General features: G+C 38.8%; 1 protein-coding gene across 7 annotated transcripts in view; it reads right to left on the reverse strand.

The window, feature by feature from the left end:
• lhpp (phospholysine phosphohistidine inorganic pyrophosphate phosphatase) overlaps positions 1-18,563 on the reverse strand; it is a 111,607-nt gene extending 93,044 nt beyond the window's left edge. For 6 of the 7 annotated variants that reach the window (XR_009507490.1, XR_009507489.1, XM_059947742.1 and 3 more), the window contains exon 1: positions 18,406-18,563. Coding sequence is in view for 5 of the 7 variants with exons in the window: in XM_059947742.1 (XP_059803725.1) it covers positions 18,406-18,533 (128 nt within the window). In the remaining 2 variants the exon portion in view is untranslated. Of the gene's footprint in view, positions 1-6,311; positions 6,697-18,405 lie in introns of all 7 variants that reach the window. The other variant, XM_059947745.1, reaches the window with a different exon arrangement.
• Positions 18,564-21,039: the final 2,476 nt, after the last annotated feature.

The raw sequence follows: 21,039 nt of genomic DNA on the forward strand, positions 1-21,039 counted from the left end.
CTCAGATTTAAGAGAGTAAGCAAGCACAAAGTGATCTAGTCTTTCTGAAATCATATTTGATGCAGCGTGCTAATCTACTGAAATGCTGTAAAACATGCTTACACAGATCCTCGTCATTACAAGATGAAATTCTGAACTGTCAGAGGAGTTAAAAGTTGGTTGAAGATCAGGAGCTTAGCCACTACAGGGCTGCTTTGAACTGACCTTTACCTCGCCCTAACAGGTCAACAGTCTGATGATGTCCCACAATGCAATTACCGAGTGTCAGATGTGCAACTCCTTACAAATCACCCAGAATTCTACACATCTGCTGGCTGTCAGCATCTGCCAGGCTCAGTCATGTGCAAATAATGAAAAGCATTTGTTATTGCCCCAGAACAGGTAAGCATTATGACAATTAATGTACATCCCAAGTGACCTTGTATAAATCTAAATTCCAATGACCCCTTTAAGCCACGGATATGTGGATGTTGAAAGTGATCTACATCAGTGAATGAGGTTTGAAATTCATTCATTCACCTTTCAAATGCAAGCTGAAAAAAGAAAAGATATTCAGAGTTTTTACTTGATGTAAAAACAGCAACCAAAAATTGAAATATTTATCTCACCAGCACTGTGCTTAGCATAAATTTCAGAATAAAATTGCTTAAAAATATCAAGACCAACTCGAATTGGGACACTACTTTCTGCTAGTGGATAGGTCAGAAACTTTTACTATATTAACGATAAGCACAAAACATTCACAGTGGGAAGAGTGAAAAGGCTGGGTTAAGTTCATACTGCAGGCTTGAAATTTTTCCTTTGCTTACAAGGATCTTGCTTAAATCAGTTAATTATAGGTTTAGGATAAACTTATACCCAATTTACCAATCTAATTCAATAATTTTGCAGAGTAATTGGGTAGAAATGGGAACAAGTCACAGCAAAGACAGATTCAATAAAGAGGTAGACTACAGGGAGCTGCCTTCAGTTATGTCTCTTTTGGCAATATTTAATTCAAAAACACAGTTCAGATAAAGGAAAATGTATAAAATTCCTTTAAAGATCTCAGCTAACATTTCCTATTTTGTAAAACAAAACCAACTCAAAGATTGCTTTTCAAATTGAGCATTTTTGATTTTCATCTCCACATGCTTTCAGCAGCAACAACAAAGCAAGCTTGCATCTATATCTGAGAATATCCCCAGACACGTCACTGGAGTAACATCAATCCAAATTTAAGACTGAGCCACATCAGGGCAGATGACTTAGAACTTAAACAGGGTTTAAAAAGTTTCCTCAAGAACAACAAAGAGGCACAAAGGTCTGGGGATAGGAGGATTCCAGAATTCCAGCTGCAAGGACAATTGTAAAAGTTGAAATGAATAAATTCAGAAAGCAAAGTTCTACAAGAATAGATGAAGAAATTTTTAGTCTTAAGGGTACTCCAGATATAGGGAACAGAATTTGACATAAGTATTTTTTAATTAATCTGTTGCTAAAGTAAGAGTCAGTATAGACAAGGTAGCACAAGGTGAGATGAATGAACACAAACTTCATGTTGATATGGGCTAAGATAGAGGTAAACATCTTGTATGGTGGCACAGGAAATTGTGTAGGACGCTGATCCAGAGTGCCACAAATTTGAACCACAAGATGATTTACAATCAGGTTATACATCATATTAGACAATAGACAATATACAGTAGGTGCAGTCGAACCACAAGATGATTTACAATCAGGTTATACATCATATTAGACAATAGACAGTAGGTGCAGGAGTAGGCCATTCAGCCCTTCTAGCCAGCACCGCCATTCACTGCGATCATGGCTGATCATACACACTCAGTACCCCATTCCTGCCCTCACCCCTTATCCCTTGACCCTGCTATCTATAAGAGCTCTATCTAACTCTCTCTTGAATGCATCCAGAGACTTGGCCTCCACTGCCTTCTGGGGCAGAGCATTCCACATATCCACCACTCTCTGGGTGAAAAAGTTTTTCTGCATCTCTATTCTAAATGGCCTACCCCTTATTCTTAAACTGTGACCTCTAGTTCTGGACTCACCCATCAGCGGGAACATGCCTCCTGCCTCCAGTGTGTCCAATCCCTTAATAATCTTATGTTTCAATCAGATCCCCTCTCATCCTTCTAAATTCCAGTGTATACAAGCCCAGTCACTCCAATCTTTCAACATGTGACAGTCCAGCCATTTCGGGAACTAACCTTGTGAACCTATGCTGCACTCCCTCAATAGCAAGAATGTCCTTCCTCAAATTTGGAGACCAAAACTGCACACAATACTCCAGGTGGGGTCTCACCAAGGCCCTGTACAGCTGCAGAAGGACCTCTTTACTCCTATACTCAATTCCTCTTGTTATAAAAGCCAGCATATTAAATCTAGTTTTCCTTGGCACTATTGTAGGAAACTGGGGCTTCCTCAATAATTTGTATAGTAAATTCCATATGACCTTGAAGACTAAGCACAACAGAAGAGCCAATCTCTAGGCTGACCTGCAAGAGGACTGTCATCCATGCCCAGTGAAATGTCCTTTGCTCTGGCACAGATCCAAAGCACAACAGTCTGGATTTTGAAATTTAATTTGATATCAACTAATGAAATCAATTTTCAATTAAAAATCAAGTTTGTGCTTAATGGGTGAAAAGTGGATGAATTACATTTCTACAACTAATTTTCAAATCTATCTTCTCCACACCTCATAACACAAACGAGTTTTAGGTTATGTAGATTACAGATTCTCCTTTTCCAACCAAACTTATTTATTTATAGTTAGTTATCTATTGAGATTCAGCACAGCAAAGGCCCTTCCGCCCTTTGAGTCGTGCCAACCAGCAATCCCGACTTAATCCGAGCCTAATCACGGGACAATTTACAATGACCTACTAACCTACCAAACGGTACATCTTTGGACTGTGGGAGGAAACCAAAGCACTCAGAGGAAACCCACGTAGTTATGGGGAGAACATGCAAGCTACTTACAGGCAGTGGCGGGAATTGAACCTGGGTCACCTCTACTGCAAAGCGTTGTGCCAACCACTACGCTACTGCGCCACCATCAGTTTTTGTACTGATATACTCCTTCAGTTTCCTTCTCGTTACCCATTTGATGATATCTATTGCAGGCTTTTTCTACTTCCCTCATGGTTCACTTTTGTAGTTGTTTTTCTAATATTAGCAAACTTGGAAGTGTTACACTTTGTGTTTTCATCTATACCATTAAAATAACTCTGAATGGCTGAGGCCCTATTATTCCTGAGGCACTAGACATGTAAGAAATATGTCAACGGTGAAGGCATTGTTTTAGAATCCTGAAAAGGGATGTTAGGGTCATTCCAGTGAAGAGTTCTAGCTTGATGGCAAATATGGTATTACTTTGATTTTAAAACATTGGAAGTCAGCCAAAGAACATCCTTCATTCTTTTGGTCCAAGGTAATTTTGTTGCCCAGTGAACCACTGGACATTTGGGTGTCACCAATTTTTGCAACAATGCCTTGTAAAAGCATCCAGTCCCCAACCCTTTGTTCACATAAACGAGTATTATAACCAGTGATTTTAATCAATTTAACAGAGAATTTTTATTTGTGAATCACATGCTCCTTTTTTCCAACAACAGGGAAAATTTTAATGCATGAAAAACAAAAAAAAAAATTCAAAAACTATAAATGTCAGCAGTTCAAAATTATTCATTCCCCTTTGCTCAGTACTTAGATGAACCATCTCTCGCAGTTATTACAGCCAATAGTCTTTTTGGATAAGTCTCTATTAGCTTTGCACAATGTGATGGAGGAAGATTTGCCCATTTCTCCTTGCAAAATTGCTGAAGTTGTGGCAGGTTAGTTGGGGAGCAGCGGTGGACAGCAATCTGAAGGTCTTTTCAGATATGTTTGATCAGGTCAAAGGTAGGACTCTGGGGCACTCAAGAACATCACTTGTCTTCATTTGAAGGCACTCTGTGGTTGCTTTGGCAAGATACATAGGGTCATTGTTCTAGTGAAAGATAAACTACCCCCCCCAACCCCCGTTTAAGATTTCTGGCAGAAACAAGCAGGTTTTTATCCAGGATCTCTCTGAATTTAAGCAGCATTTATCTTTCCATCAACCCTGACCAGATTTCCAGTCCCTGTTACTGACTAAGATCCACATAGCATTACACTACCTCCACCATACTTTACAGTAGGGATGGAGTTATCTGGCTGATGCGTGGTATTAGATTTATGCCACAAGTATCACTTAGTGTCGAGGCTAAGAAGTTCCACTTTAACCTCATCTGACCAGAAAACCTTCTACACATTTTTACAGTATTTTCTAAGTGATGCTTTGCAAAGTCTTTACAGGCAAGGATATGCTTATTTTTAAAGCTAGGGCTTCTTCCTCGCACTCTTCCATAAATACCCTTTTTGTTCAAAGCCTTGTGGAGCCATGAACTTCAGTTGCAGCCACTGATTTCTGCAGAGTGATTGTTGGCACCATAATAGCCTCTCTTACAAGTGCCATTCTTCTCTGGCAACAAGGTTCAGAGGGTGGCTTGACCTAAACAGTCTGGCTGTGGTTTCCTATTTTTTTCCCCCAATGTTTCATGATGGACAGCACTGAGCTCAAAGGCATGTTCAGTGCTTTTGAGATGGTCTTGCACCATTTCCCAGTTTTACACTTCTCTAACACCATTTCCCTGACTTGCTTTAAATGCTCTTTTGTCTTCATTTTGGTTTGGTCTGTTGAAAATCTACCATACTGTTGGACCTTACAGAGAGAAGAGTTATTTATTCTTATGAATTCATTGAAAACAGATGATCCTCCAATTTTCTACATCAACATATTGGGAGAGTTGGAAAGGTAATATACAGTATTACACCTGAGGAAAGTTAGCATAGTAATCACAAAGGGGATGAATTCTTTTTCAGCTTCACAATTTTAGTTTTTAATTTTTAGCAAATTGTTCACAGGGTTTGGAATTCCTTTTTATTTGACATGATGTACAACATTTTGTAGATTAGCTCAAAAAAAACCTACTTCAATATATTTTAAATTTAGAAAATGAGACAGTAAAATGTGAAAGTAGTTGTGGGGCTGAATACTTTTTCAAGGTACTATAAAATGTTAGATGTAATAGCAACACTATATCACCCTAAGGCAACAAATGTCATTCACAATACAAAGCATGATAAATAAATTATATGCCATTGAATTATGCAGTTTTAATGTGAGAAAACATTTTTCCATCCAAAGTAAGTAGTAACTTTTTGCAAAATGGTACCCAGAAACATTAGTGGCTTATGGGGCATTGCATGTCTGACTCATGGTAGCTGAAGTCACCAAGTGTAAATGTTTCCACTTTCTAATTGCTGGCATTCCACACACATAAAACAAAAATACTTGCACACCTTTGCGAAGCATGACATTCAATCTGTACATTCCCTGTCAGTCTAGGGCCATTAGTGTTTTGACCCAATTTCATAATTGAGGTGCAAGGTAAGTAGGGTAAGGTAAGGTGTGTGAGTAGGGTAACTGGGTAGTCATAAAGGTCTCCAAGTTTGAAAACAGTGTGTAAATGTTGAAAATTAACATAATGAGAATTTAATATATAGTGGATTCTGGTTAATTGGGCCATCAGTTATTCAGGGAAGTTGTTTATCTAGAACAATTCTTAAAGAACAAAAACTAATTGAGAAAATAGCCAGGATCATCTTAATTTATTTGGGACACTATGCCACTTAAGCAGGACAAAAGATTGTTGCCGAACAGTTTCTAACCAGCATCGGTCATGTGCACTTGTGTGGTCATTAGACACTACACCATGCTTAGAGTGAACAGTATTTAAAAAGCATCAGTTGCACGTGTTTCTGTTCAAAAAGCAGTGATTTTTGTCTCTGGTCGTTGGCAAACAAAAAGCAGTGGACTATTCAGAACTGTTTTGCTCACTGCAGTTTTAAGCATTTTGGCCTGGAGATGCCAGAAACAGCCCGGAGTGAAACTAAAATAATTTCAGAACTTCAACAAATTAGGAACTATGAAGAATTTGAAGGTACAGACAATCATTTTGAATGTTACAATCAAAATGAAAACTTGGAGGATGCAATCATCAAAAGCATTGTATGAAGGCAGTCCATACTCTGCACTAGCTGTCTGTGGTGATTTTGTTCATTTACAGTTAATCAAAACAACATGGCAGCGTAAACTGATGAATTGCTCCATCGCTAATTATTAGGAATTAATACAGAGTTTTATAGTACTATAGTGGTATTATAGAGTCTCCTCCTCCTGTCAAGACATAGGTATCAACTTACCCAGCAGTGGCAGCTTCACCTACCTGGACAGCATTACTCAGCACAATGGTGGGACCAAGGACGACATACAATGCAGATTTAGCAAAGCTAAAAATGTCTTCAGATCAATAAGCAACATGTGGAGATCAGACAAGTATCAGAGCAGTGTTCTGTCCACACTCTTGTCCAGGCCAGAATGCTGGTGCATGATAGAGAATGATCTTGCCAAGCTGTCACCATTTCATGCCACGAGCCTCCAGAAGATCCTCTGCATCTTCTGGTCAAGAAAGATCTCCAACCATGCCCTGCTCCTTCAGTGTCATCAAGAGGACATGGCCACAATCATCACGAGGAACCACTGGAGATAGATTGGACACATGTTGAGAAGAGAGGCCAACTCCATCATCAAAACAGCTCTTCACTGGATCCCTGAAGGACAGAAGAACTGTGGGAGACCAAAGATAACTTGGAGCCATACAATAGAGGCAGACATGAGATTCCTGAACCACAATAGAGAAGATGGTAAGGACAGAGATAGAAAACCTTCATTGCTGTTCTAAGCACCAGCAGCGGAACAGGCAGTAAGCAAGTGGTTTGGTAGGGGAAAAGGGTCTAATGCTTGCCTGACGTGTAAGACGAATAAACTCTTCTTGGGCTTTCAGCAGGTAAAGGTATCGATTATAACCAATGTTTCGATGACATACTCTGCTACCTTCACCACGGATGAAGAACCCTGGACTAGATAAGCCCAAGCATCATCCCTGATGAAGATGGCAGAGTTTGTTATTGAAACGTCAGTTATAATTGATACCTGTACTCAGCTAGAAGCCCGAGAAGAGTTTACTGGGCATCGGTAGTGGTAGTGTTCTAATTTGTTCTATATTTTATTTAAATACTTAATTTGTCACTCAGTTAAACTGTAGTTCTTTTTTTAATGTACCTTTTTAATTTTTTCCATGAAACTTCAGTTAATTGGGCAGCCACTTAATGTACTGGTCCTGATGTGTCCCAATTAACTGTACCTGGATCAAATGCAGCATTTTCTGAGAAGTGAGGAGCTTGAACTAAAAGGAGAAAACAAGTCTACTGAAATGCAAAGTCATAAAGCTGCAGTTTCACAAAACAGTAAGTAGAGGAATGGAAATTTTAGTTGTAAAGACATTAGACTACCAAAATATGCAGCAATAACATAGAAGGCAAACAAAATCTTTGGATATACAACTCAAAGAAAATGGCAAGTCGTAGTTGGTCTGTAGAATTCACACTGCTTTGTTGTACATGACCCTGTGATGCATACCTAGGGAGCAGCAATTTGAGCACCTAAAGAATGCACAAAAAAGAGATCAGCTGACAAACAGCAACTGAGTGTCTGAGCCATATGGAAGTACCAAAAGCATTCAGAATGCCCACATTTGGAAAAAAAATATTCAGCTAATTAAAGTGATAAAACATAGAAGATCTTTAGTGAAAAGAATGGACTCCTGAATTATAATGAGACAAAGGGATGGATTATAATTTTTAGATTAAAAAATAAGTACCAAGTTAAGATACAAATGTATTTTCTAAGGGAGGGAAATGCAATAGAATTCGGAGACATGGTGAAATAAAATAACTGGCCAACTGAAATTTATCAGAAGTGTATGAACTACATAGAACTGATACAGTCCACACTCCAACACAGAAGAGATGGTGTGGAATGAGGAGGAAGGAATTATTGTATAATTTGTGCAGACCATTCCCGGGTAACAAGTTCATCAATTTTGACTATAAAATCAGAAAATACTCAAAGTCATTCAATATGAAACCACACCTCCACTAATAGGATCAAAAACACATGACTGATAAGAAGAGGGGGGAGGAGAGGGAGAGTGGGTAGTTGTGAGGGGAAGTGGGGGGAGTGAAGGGAGAACGAGTAAGGGGAGAAAGAAAAAAATTGTCAAACTTCTGAATTAGATAATATTATGGAAGCTCATTCTATGAAAGGATGTCCATTATGTCAAGTAATTTTAACTCAGGAACAGCATCCCAATTAAAAAAAAACATACCTGACTTATGGAAACCCCTAATGGGTAGGTGCTCCCAGTAGCTTGCGTGAATACTTTCAGAAACATTCTTCCCTGACCTGATATTGCCAAAGGCTCCTTTGCCTCTACAGTTAGCATTAAGAAATGTGTACAGCTTGAGAGAAAATTGGCCATAGAGTTTAAACTAGCTAACAGCTTCAACAAGCTTGAATAGACAACTGCCAAAACAGGCAGATGCCCAAGGGGGAATATTATCAGTTCTTAGATCAGCTGTCATCATTGTTTTTGAAGAGAGGTGGATGTATAAGAAACTCAGGAAGTACAAGTACACAGTTATTCTTTCTAACCATTAACACATAAAGATTCTATGGCACAGAACTAGTCAACTAGGGGAGTATGAGGATAGAGAACTCAGAGAAGCTGATGACATTCCAAGGAATTTTTTCCCTCATCTAACCAATGGTTTCTACTGTAGCCTATTATGGCTCTCAGCTGGTTGTTAATCGCCAGTAGCATTCCCATTCCGAATCTTCAATTAATCCCAGGATTGGATATCTCACCCACACCAACAAACAACATCAAACTCATTTCACTCCTCAAAGGTGACCCTGCATTTCCAGAAATGAACAGAAATATTTGCTAAGTAATCACCCATAAGGATGAAAAATCTGCAGATATTAGTGATCCAAATCAACACACACAAAATGCCAAAGGAACTCAGCAGGCCAGGCAGCATCTATGGGAAAAAAAACAGATGATGATTTGGGCCGAGACCCTTCTTCAGGACTGAGAAGGGCCTTGGCCCAAAATGTCGACTGTTTATTCTTTTCCATAGATGCTGCCTGACCTGCTGAGTTCCTCCAGCATTTTGTGTGAATCATCCATAAGTACTTGGTTTTCCAATGGAGTCACATTGCGAATACCAAATAGAATTAACTGCTGATTCACCTGGAAGTAGCGTTTGTGCCCATAAACATCATGAAAAAAGGAGTAAAAGGACATCTTATTTCTCCAACAGTTGCATGGAATGGTACACAAAAAAAGGAAGTTGGTGTTGGCGGACATGAATAATAGACCATGAAGTTGCAGAGAGAATAGTCTCTGTGGATTGCTATAAGGGAGGAAAGATGTTTCTGGTGCTGGTATTATTTTGGAACTGACAGAAATTCTAGAGAAGGATTTACTGAATGTGAAAGTTGATGAGGTGGTAGGAACGTGTTCCTTTCACTGGGTGAGTGATGGGGGAGAGAGAGAGCATTAGTACAGAGAATGGGACAGACATGGTTGAGAACCTTGATAATCAAAGTAAAGGGGAACATATATTTGAGGAAAGGACATATTGGCTGAAGATGGATTTTAAAAACATTAGGAAGATGGCAGTTTGAGCATCTAATCCTAAAGAAAGGCTTTCTGCAGGAAATAACTTTAAAGCATGTTATAAAAAGTTCATTTACATTGATTAAACTCTCATTCTACAGAAAAAGGACAACATCTATTGAATCATACAGTATTATTCCATTAGGATAAACTTTACGTTTATCCTTTAAGATGTATTGCTTATCATACAGCACAATAGAAACATCTGCCATTTGAGATTTTAATGCCAAAGTTCACCACTAAATTAGTGAATTTTCCATATAAACTAGTGAAATTATGCTAATCAGAATTATGTTCTTTTGATCAAACAAAAAAATGATTTGTCATAGGTATGTTTGTACCTATTTCTGGAGAGGCTTACAGGAAAGAAATAGCATCTGCTGAATCCGATGGTTTAGGGTCAGCTTAGGTTAAAAAGGAGCTGAAGAAGATTCAGTCATCTTTTCTTACCAGTAAGAATGTTTTCGACTTTGCAGATAATTAACAAATGTGGGGCTCCCTGGTGGTAGATTGTTTTATGGGTGTATTTGTAGAACCAACAAACCCCTTGCTGGTTTTCCTGTGATCTTGGCACTATTATGGCTCTACAGGGTTTTGTCTGGCCACATATTGGCCAGCTGCTCCTGCTGCCTTCTTGTGGATAGGACTTGCTGGTCCTTTGTTAATATCCCATGTTTCTTGTTTAAAGTTCTGCTAACAGATGCACTATACCAAATCAACAACAGGATGTCGTAAAACTCCTACATTTCTTTGCTTTTCATATGGAACTGCTCTCAATGGGCAGGCGATGAGGATACAAATGTAAAGTACGGGTAAACAGAGCTAAGAATGAATAGAGATTTCAGACATGTCACCTTCAACAACGTCATAACTCACTACAGTATCCTGCTGTTAATGCAAAATGTATGCTTCCTATGACTAAATCCACAATTGTACTATTGTTAAATGCTCTGTTCCAAACATTAAACTGCAGACTATATTATGTATATTAAGTGGTTGTGGTAAAGACCACCACATTTCAATGGTAAATAAGGTAAATATTTGAAGTAGAAGAAGAAAGTGGGAAATGGGAGTAGTTTTTGATTACTCTGGCAAAAAGGAAACATCAATCCAACCACCTAGTACTGTTTAAATTTACTTATTTTTCATTTATATTTTACAACACGGTAACAGGCCCTCCCAGCCCAATGAGCCCATGGCACCCAGTTACACCCCTGTAATCAATTAAGTTAAATCATTGAAATATGGGAGGAAATCAGATTACCCAGAGGAAACCCACACGGTTACAGGGAGAATGTACAAACTCCTTACAGACAGCAGCAGAATTGAACCTGGGTCGCTGCTGGTGCTGTAATAGGTTACACTTTTAAAGAGTCAGTTAATGCATGTTGAGAAACTTGGAAGTAACATTAAGAACTACAGCAACACACACACAAAGTGCTGGAAAAAACAAAGCAGGTCATGCAACATCTAATGGAAAAGAACAAACAGTCAAAGTTTCAGGCAGAGACCCTTCTTCAGGACTGAGAAGGAGGAGGAAGATGCCAGAAGAGCGGAAAGAGACTAGCTGGAAGATGATTGGTAAAGTCAGATGGGTGGGAAAAGTCAAGGGCTGGAGAAGCAAGAACCTAATAGGAGAGGATAGTGGACCATGGGAGAAAGGGAAGGAAGAAAGGACCTGGGGAAGTAACAGACAGGTGAGAAGAAGGAGAAAGTCAGAGTGAGGTATAGAGGAAGGGAGGGAGAATCTGTTTACCAGAAGGAGAAATTGATACTCATGCCATCAGGTTGGATGGTACCCAGAGAGAGTATAACGTGTTGTTCCTCCAGCCTAAGGGTGGCCTCATCTTGGCACAACAAATGGCAGAACTACAATATACTCAGTATTTCTTTAGAGCATTCTATTTGTTGAAATATATCTCAAAGAGAAGTACTTTTGAGAGAACAAAACAGCAAAAGCTCGACAGAAAAGGAATAAGTCTGGTCTAGAAACTGGATTGTGTACATCTGTTTCATTCACCATTATACAATAAAAAAAAAGTTGATTTTATTTGAATGGAATCATGCTGCCAGCAAAACTGGTCCAGACACTTCTGGCTTCAATCCTCATTAGTACTGTCAAAAATTCCTGCATTAGGTTGAGTATCTAAAAACATGAATCGCCACATATATATAGATCTCAAAGCTGTACCAATCATTCTTAAAAACTGTGATGTCTCCATCATCTGGATTTAATGGACACTTAGAGGGAAATGACAAGAAACCCTCTCAGCTGTATCAAAACTACATGTACTGAGGAATAATACCAGATGGCCCTCACAATATTGACCAAGGCATCAGATACAGGCACATACTGCCCTGCTGACCCTATATAATAAGGGTCATCAATGTCTCTAGATCAGTGTCGAAACTGGGGAAATTTCATGCAACAACCTTTCAATCAATGCTCCATCAACCTCTTCTCAATCATGACTACAACGACAATGTCATCAAGAAGCTACTTAATCTACTAACCACTCTCCTGTTTGGATTCTTCTAGGAGGTCTTGATTTGAGATCTCATTATGGCAATGATTTAAACACAGGCAAAAAAGCTGCATTCTGCAGATCAGGTGGCTGCCCCTGACAACAAAAACTACTTGACCAGGTATGACATTAAGAACCTTTAAAGTTACTGTGAAATTTAAGTCAATTGAATTGAATTGACTTTATTTCTTACATCCTTCACATACATGAGTAAAAATATTTACATTATGTCTCCATCTAAATGCACAATGTGTAATCATAATAATTTATAATAAACAGAAGTCAACGTAACATAGAAATACACTCAAATCAGCGTGAGTTAATCTGTCTTGGTGGACAAAGCTGTCCTGGAGCCTGCTGGTCCTGGCTTTTATGCTGCGGTACCATGTCCTGGATGGTAGCAGCTGAAATAGATTGTGGTTGGGGTGACTTGGGACCCCAGTGATCCTATGGGCAAGGGAGTAAACTGTAGTCATATGTCTCTTAATGGTTATTGGAGGTCACTTATCTCAGCCCCAGGACAACGGTACTGGTGTCCCCAAGTTCAATCCCTTTTGATGGCGTCAACTATGAGTTTTCTTTCAACAAAAAAGGTCAAAAGTCAGAATATTTGTTGATAAAGCAGTGTTCTGTTCTATTTGCAATTCTGATGAAATGCAAGCAGTCCATGCCCATACACAGCATAACGTGGGCAGCAAACAGGCCGAGCTGATACGAAGCATGTTAACATTCATACTGTGTAAGCAGTGGTACAATACAATGACAATGTCCAGCAAACAACAACCTAATCATCATTTCCTGGCATCTGACAGAATACTCCACCTACACACTCCAGTGAGGCGTAGGAGGTGTTTGGAACACCATCACTGATCAGCAAAAAACAAAACTACCCACACTGTTGGGGGATTTTAGCAGATCAGGTAGCATCTATGGAAGGAAAGGGATAGACAGCGTTTTGTGTCAGAGCCCTGTATCAGGCTTTTTGCTCCAGCTTCCAGCATCTGCAGTCACTTGTGTATCACTTAAATAGTACGGGCATGGGAACAGATCCAAAGCTTAACACTCTGTGGCAAGTGAGTCACTACCTGACTCCCCACCCTTTTCACTATATGGATTATGCCATGTCTCTGCTTGCAATGATAACTGGAATTGCACTAAACTCAAATCACTTGACACTGTTCAAGAAAAAAAAAACAACTTACTCATTGTCAGTCCATTCATTAACCATCATAAAGGCTCACTCCTGGAGATAACAAGGCTCATCAATATAATGCACCGCAGTCATTCCCTAATGCTATCAGATACAAGGGCACATTGAGCAGGCACAATGGAAACACCACCACCTTCACTTTCTTTGATGCTCTGATGTGGAAATTCATCACTACTTCTTTATTGTCATGGGGTAAGAATCAGGGGAAGTACTAGTTAACTGGGAATCCTTTCAAGTTAAGACGGCAGACATTCTAGAAGACAACTCAACACAAGCTTATCAAGGCTGCTTAGGCACACTGGAGACACAAGAGACTGCACATGCTGGAATCTGGAGCAAGGCGCAATCTGCTGGAGGAACTTAGTGGGTCAACCTGCACCAGTGGGAGCAAAGAACTTGTTAGTGCTTTGGATCAACCCAAAACGTCTTCAATTTCTTTCCTCCCACCAATACTACTCAACCCGCTGAGTTCCTCCAGCAGACTGTGTGCTGCTCTTAAGGACATGGCACAGGATGGTGACAACTAGATGGAGGGAGTTTTCACTAAAAGATAGAGTATTTGACATTGCATCAACTGAAAAGTATATTATTTTTGGACATAAATGACTATTATGAAATAAGGAAGTTGGCAGAATTTCAGCTGGTGATGAGGAAGTGTACAGGAGTGAGACAGATCAGCTAGTTGAGTCATGTCACAACAACAACCTTGCACTCAACATCAGTAAGACCAAAGAATTGACTGTGGACTTCAGGAAGTGAAAAGTGAGGGCATACACAACTGTCTTCATCAAGGGATCAGAAGTGGAAAGGATGAGCAGTTTCAAGTTCCTGGGTGTCAACATCTCTCCTAGGCCAACATACTGATACAATTACAAACATGCATGACAGCAGCTATATTTCATTGGGAGTTTGAAGAGAATTGATATGCTACCAAAAGAGACTCGCAAATTTCTACAGAGCATTCTAACTGACAGCATCACTGTCTGGTATGGAGGGGCCACCGCATAAAATCAAAAAGAAAGCTGCAGAAAGTTGTAAACTCAGCCAGCTCCATCATTGACACTAGCCTCCCCAGCATCAAGGACACCTTCAAAAGGTGATGCCTCAAAAAGGTGGCGTCCATCATTAAGGACCCCAACATGCAGGACATGCCCTTTTCTTGTTGTTACTATCGAGGAGGAGATGGTGAAGACACACACTCAATGTTTTAGGAACAGTTTCTTCCTCTCTGCCATCAGATTTCCGAATAGACAATGAACCTGTGTACATTACCACACTATCTTTTTCCTCTTTTTGTAATACATATTTTGTGTGTGTATATATATTTCTTACTGTGATTTATAGTTTCTATTATTATGTATTGCTGTGTACTGCTGCTGTAAAACAAAAAAAATCACAATATATACCAGGGACATTAGAAATATGAAATATTCTGTGCTTCTAGATTTTTTTAATGCTCAGTGGAATTGTCAAAGTACCTTACAATCATTGAAGCAAAGGGGCATATTTTTCCTTGCCTTGAGACTGCTGACCAATATCATAAACACTCGGGTTTCTTCTCGTGTGTCATCAGTCCTCTAACCAGCTTCCTGAACTTCAACATGATAAAATGCAACACAGCACTCACAGGATTGCTTTGACAACTGTCCCATCCACAAATTCAATAGCTGTCAAAGTGATACTCACCTCGTCCACATCAAAAATAATAGTAAAAATATGATTTAAAACAATTGTATTTGAAAGATCAAAAAGCATACATTGAAAAATTGAGGTAACATTTAAATCCAAACAGATCTTAACTCAGCTTTTTTCTGACAAATTACTTCTTTCATTTATTTATACAGTGTCTATAAAAAGTATTCACCCCCCCAGAAGTTTTCATGCTTTATTATTTTACAACATTGAATCACAGTGGATTTAATTTGTGTTTTTTTGACACTGATCAACAGAAGGACACTTTCTGTGTCAAAGTGAAAACAGATCTCCACAATGTGATCTAAATTAACTACAAATATAAAACACAAAGTAATTGATTACATTAAGTATTCACCCCCTTCAAGTCAGTATTTAGTAGATGCACCTTTGGCAGCAATTACAGCCTTGAGTCTGTGTGGATAGATCTCCATCAGCTTTACACATCTGCACACTGCAATTTTTTTCCCCATTCTTCTTTACAAAACTGCTCAGGCTCTGTCAGATTGAATGGGGATTGTGAGTGAACAGCCCTTTCCAAGTCCAGCCACAAATTCTCAATTGGATTGAGGTCTGAACACTGACTTGGCCAATCCAGGATATTATCTTTGTTGTTTTAAAGCCATTCCTGTGCAGCTTTGGCTTTATGCTTGGGGTCATTATCCTGATGGAAGCAAATCTTCTCACAAGTTGCAGTTCTCTTGCAGACTGCATCAGGTTTTCCTTCAGGATTTCCCTGTACTTTGCTGCATTCATTTTACCCTCTACCTTTGCAAGCCTTCCAGGGCCTGCTGCAGTGAAGCATCCCCACAGCCACCACTATGCTTCACAGTAGGGATGGTGTGTTTTTGATGACGTGTGGTATATGGCTTAGACTAAGCATTGTGTTTTAGTCTGATAGCCAAAAAGCTCTATTTTGGTTTCATCGGATCACAAAACCACCTTCCAGCTGACTTCAGAGTCTCCCATGTGCCTTCTGGAAAACTCTAGCCAAGATTTCATGCGAGTTTTTTTCTGAACAGTGGCTTTCTCTTTGCTACTCTCCCACAAAGCTGTGACTGGTGAATCACCCAGGCAACAGTTGTATGCATAGTCTCTCCCATTTCAGCCACTAAAGCTTGTAACTTCTCCAGAGGTGTCAGAAGTCTCTTGGTGGCCTCCTTCGCTAGTCCCCTTCTTGCACGGTCACTCAGTTTTTGAGGACAGCCTGCTCTAGGTAGATTTACAGCTGTGCCATATTCTTTCCATTTCTTGATGATTGATTTAACTGTACTCCAAGGGCTATTCAGTGACATGGAGATTTTCTTATATCCATCTTCTGACTTGGCCTTTTCAAGAACTTTTTGCAGAGTTGCTTAATGTCCATTTGTCTTCATGGTGTAGGTTTTGCTAGGATATTAACTCAGTAGCAGTTGGACCTTCCAGATACAGGTGTATTTTATAACAATCAATTGAAACACCTTGATGGCACACTGTGATCTCTATTTAACTAATTATGTGACTTCTACAACCAATTGGTTGCACCAGTGATAATTTGCTGTGAGATATTAAAGGGGGTGAATATCAATAATTCAATCAATTATTTTGTGTTTTATATTTGCATTTAATTTAAGTTACTTTGTGAAGATCTGTTTTCATTTTGACACGAGTGTCAAAAAAGCCAAATTAAATCTACTGTTGTAAAAAAAATAAAACATGTTAACTTCCAAAGGAGTTGAATACTTTTTATAGGCATTGTATGTACCAATTTTACCAGAGGGACTAGACAGGCAACAGGAGTGTTGTTTGGGGGGGGGGGGGCTTGTGGAATAAGGCAATAAATGTAAAACACAACAAGAAGTTTGAAAACAAATAAAAGATGATGGAATTGAAAACAATTACACTCCCTTCTGATGAACGGTCACTGGCCCCAGAAGTTGACTAGTTTCTCTTTTCAAAGATGCCACCTGCCTGAGTTCTTCCAGCATTTTTTTTTGTTACAACAGAAGTTTGTACAAAACCATTCAAAATAGATGAACAATATTGATGGATAGAATTAAGAAGCTGTTCTAATACTCAACAAACATTTCATGACATATTAAACTTCTGGCTATACACTGATGCATTTTCAGAAGTTACCATTTGGACTGATGCTCAGTGGATAACCAACTTATATCCATAGTTTATTAGTTTTCTATTCATTATTAATAGATCTGAATTTAAAATTACTTGTTCTCTTTCTCTTTATTTTTATTTTCTTATTAATCAAAGTGAATTCTCAATATAAAATGAAGGAAATAAAACCCAGTTTGAATTTCTCCACAATAATACTAAGACTCACCAGCTGTAAAGCTGACTGGTTCAGGATATTGTGGCCTCATGACCCACTCCAGATATTTGGGAAATAATCCATATTAAACCTAATAGTTAACAAGTCACCACTGCAGTCATCACCCCTTTAGTACCTATAGTTGCCATATGACTAGCTATGAGAAGTCATAACAACAATGATAACTCAATGAGAAGTCACTGATATTATGACTTCTCATAACCACACTCTTGTGGCGTTTTATTTCAAGAGTTTACTGAATTGTATACAGGTTTGTTTACTTATTTTTTAGTTTCCATTAGGAAATTGTATGGTCAATGATGCATACTGGTGGCCCAGTGCAAATCTATGTATCAGGAACAGTTAGAAACAGAGCATAAATAGTGGAAGAAATGCACTACCTACGAAAACTAAACCCCCCCCCACCCCCACTACTCCTCCCCAAACACTCATTTCCCCAACTACGGCAAGGTCTGCAGCTTCCATTCTGGAGCAAAAGCAAGTCGCCCTGGAACTCCATAGGGTACTTGTACATTCAATGAAGGAGGTTCACCAAGATAGATAAACTTTCTAATCGCATGATCTCGCCGTAACATGAACTGCTTTAGAGCTACCTGTGAACAGTACCAAATATGCAGCAAATAAGCCATCAAGGAATTTTTATTTAGATGGACTTAAACAAACAAAGTCTCTCGAGATACTACCCATGGAAGGATTTTCAAAAAAGAAAATCTGAGCATACGTTTCATACTTCAGTATTTCTGCTTGATTGATAGACTGTATACATTGTAGATCACTAATAAACCGCTAAAGAGTTGCAGGCGGTTGCCTTCCCAAGAGGGTTAGTAAAACGCATTAAGTCTCCACACGACCAGTACTTGATCACTAGGTGTCACGACAAAAAAAAACAAGTCATGTCGTTTAACATCTGCTACTCACAGAGCCGCGGAGTCTATCTACCCCGCTGAGCGAACAGACTTCACTTGCAGCTTTAACACTCACCTTTTAACCGCATCCACGGAACCTAGAATGGGAACCCCTCCTCCATCCCCGCTGTCATACAGAACCCCACTAATATCTAACAACACTCCCCTTACTCTACCCGCAGGCTCGCACCATTCGGCCATCATAAAAACGAAACAAGATGCATTATGGGAGATGGAGTTTACTAGGAGCTACTGGATATTAAAATAACGACAAAATGAACTACAGTCGCCAGTGCACTGTGCGTTCTCGCTACCTCCCAAAGCCCTAATCAATAATTGGAGCATAATTATAACTGGGCCGATTGTCCAATCATATTTCACGCCATTGGGCGCTTCATGTACAGGATTCTGCTGCGTGTGTAACAACCAGTGATAATGTACTGATTTTATTTTCAGTGCATTTCATTGTTCAGTTCCAACTATAAGATAATGTGAGTAAGAACTATACTATCATACATTTTAAATAAATCCAATAGTAATTCAATATTGTTTATGACAGAACAGATATGTTCGATGTTAAACTCATTGCTGTCTAAGAAAGATCATGTGTATAAACTTCAGAGGTAAAATTGGAACAAGAAATAGTTTGTTATTAACAATTAATAGATCAGTGTAATATTCCTATGACAAGCGGACAATGTCAAGATCCCTATCTCGTGAAACATTAGTCATCAGCGTAGCATTTATAATAACTATATATTACGATAAAGAAAATGGTAAGTGAACTATAGAAGATACCCGCCAAAAAAGGAAGGAATTTTCAACTCATTTCACTATAAATACGTAATCGATTACTTTTTTGGTAATTAGCAACATTTATAATTTTAATTAACGATCTTTGCCTAGAATCACGAGCAACTATATAGTTATTAACTGAATAGCTACATGCACAATCTAACCAAGTTGAGTCTATATTATATTGCAATGTATTTAGTCGCTGAACAATTTCTTATAGAATCTTCGAATCGTAATTCCTACCTATTTCACCTATTGCTGTTTGCAAGGGTTCTAACTTCTCGCAGATATAATCTATACTGTAAAACTCATTTAGCAAGAATTGGAGATTGAACAAGTTATTTAAAACAACATCTTTAATAGTGTAATATCTCAACTGTCTACTTTGATAGTGAACATTGTCTTGGACAGTCTTATCAGCAGAGGACACCCGCTGTGAATATTGATTCCAGCTTGTTTCAAGCCATCAGCTGCCATCAGGACAGGTCAGGTCTGAATCCCACCTGGCGTCAAAGCAATTTAAAGGCAGCACTCACATTGAATTCTAATCCTTTGCCATAGCAGAGCTAGTTAAAACGGTCAAAAGGCAGGTTATTTCGCGACGACCCTGTAGAAAATAACTTCAGGAAACAAACTAGTTTAATGTTTTTAGAGGCCTCATTGCAGAACAACAATTGTAATTTGGTCTGATTGAACAAGACAATCTACAATGCAAAGGCTGCAATAAGGAAATTATTTTATACAGCATTACAGTACGGAAACAGGCCCTTCAGCCCAACTGGTCCATGTCAGCCAAGATTCCCATCTAAACTTACCCATTTCCAGCGGTTGGCCCATCTCCCTCTAAATATTTTCTATCCATGCACCTGTCCAAATCCTGTTCACGTACCTGCCTCAACAGCTTCCTCATTGCATAAGTGCACCACCCTCTGCGTGAAACCTTTGCCCATCAGGTTCCTATTAAATTCCTTCCATTTCAGTTTAAATCTATGCCCTCTAATTCTTGATTCCACAACCCTTCATGAAAGACATTGCATTACTGTAGACAAACTGAGAAGAGAATTAACATAGCATTGTAAAAACATATGAATTATTCTCCTCTAAAATGTCTACTTACATTGATGTTTAGTTTTCGTTCTTAAGAAAATTAAATTCAACAGTTGAGAAGACACATAATACAATTTTCAATCATATCAAAATCTAATGTTGAATCGTGTACATCGTATATTGATAGAATTTTTGACAAAAAACCCAAAACTACACATAAAAAGTGAGAGTCGTGAAGTTGTCGCTAATGAAATGGTTGTTTGCATGCACGTAGGTCATACAGCGCTTAAACCTTGAGACAAAGCTTTTTTTAAAAAAACTAGAGGATAATACGGTTTTTAATTATACTTAAATGTTCACTCGATTAACGGATTATCGTTTGGTCCAGAATGTCGGAGATAAGAGTCGGCTATCTCAACTTTCAATGTTTATGTAGATTAACAGTTTAACATACGATAGAGACTCGAAGAAATAAAAGTAGAAAAGTAAGGGTCCTAGAACAAAATATCACACATAGAGTGAACCATCTCTTGTCGATAATAACAGCATTGACTTTCATGTTTGTGTTCATTAACTTTGTAATTGAACTAACCTTGTTAACTATACTTATTATAACTGCCCTAAAATCCTAAATTCTGCTGTGAGAGATCGTTTCACTTTCACTAGCGCCTTTTCTTTGAATACAGCGTTGGGTAGTTTTATAGCCACAAACCGCCACAGTCCAAGCCTGGAGTTAGAAACACTGAATGCGCACATGCGAGAGCATCTGGAGCTTATATTCTTTTCAGTCCTTGAACTTTAGATTTTCCCCAACATCTTGAAAGTAAGAAATTAAATCCAAATAAAGTTTGTATCCCTGCCTTACTCT

The sequence above is a fragment of the Hypanus sabinus genome, chromosome 22 (assembly GCF_030144855.1).
Source record: "Hypanus sabinus isolate sHypSab1 chromosome 22, sHypSab1.hap1, whole genome shotgun sequence".
NCBI lineage: Eukaryota > Metazoa > Chordata > Chondrichthyes > Myliobatiformes > Dasyatidae > Hypanus > Hypanus sabinus.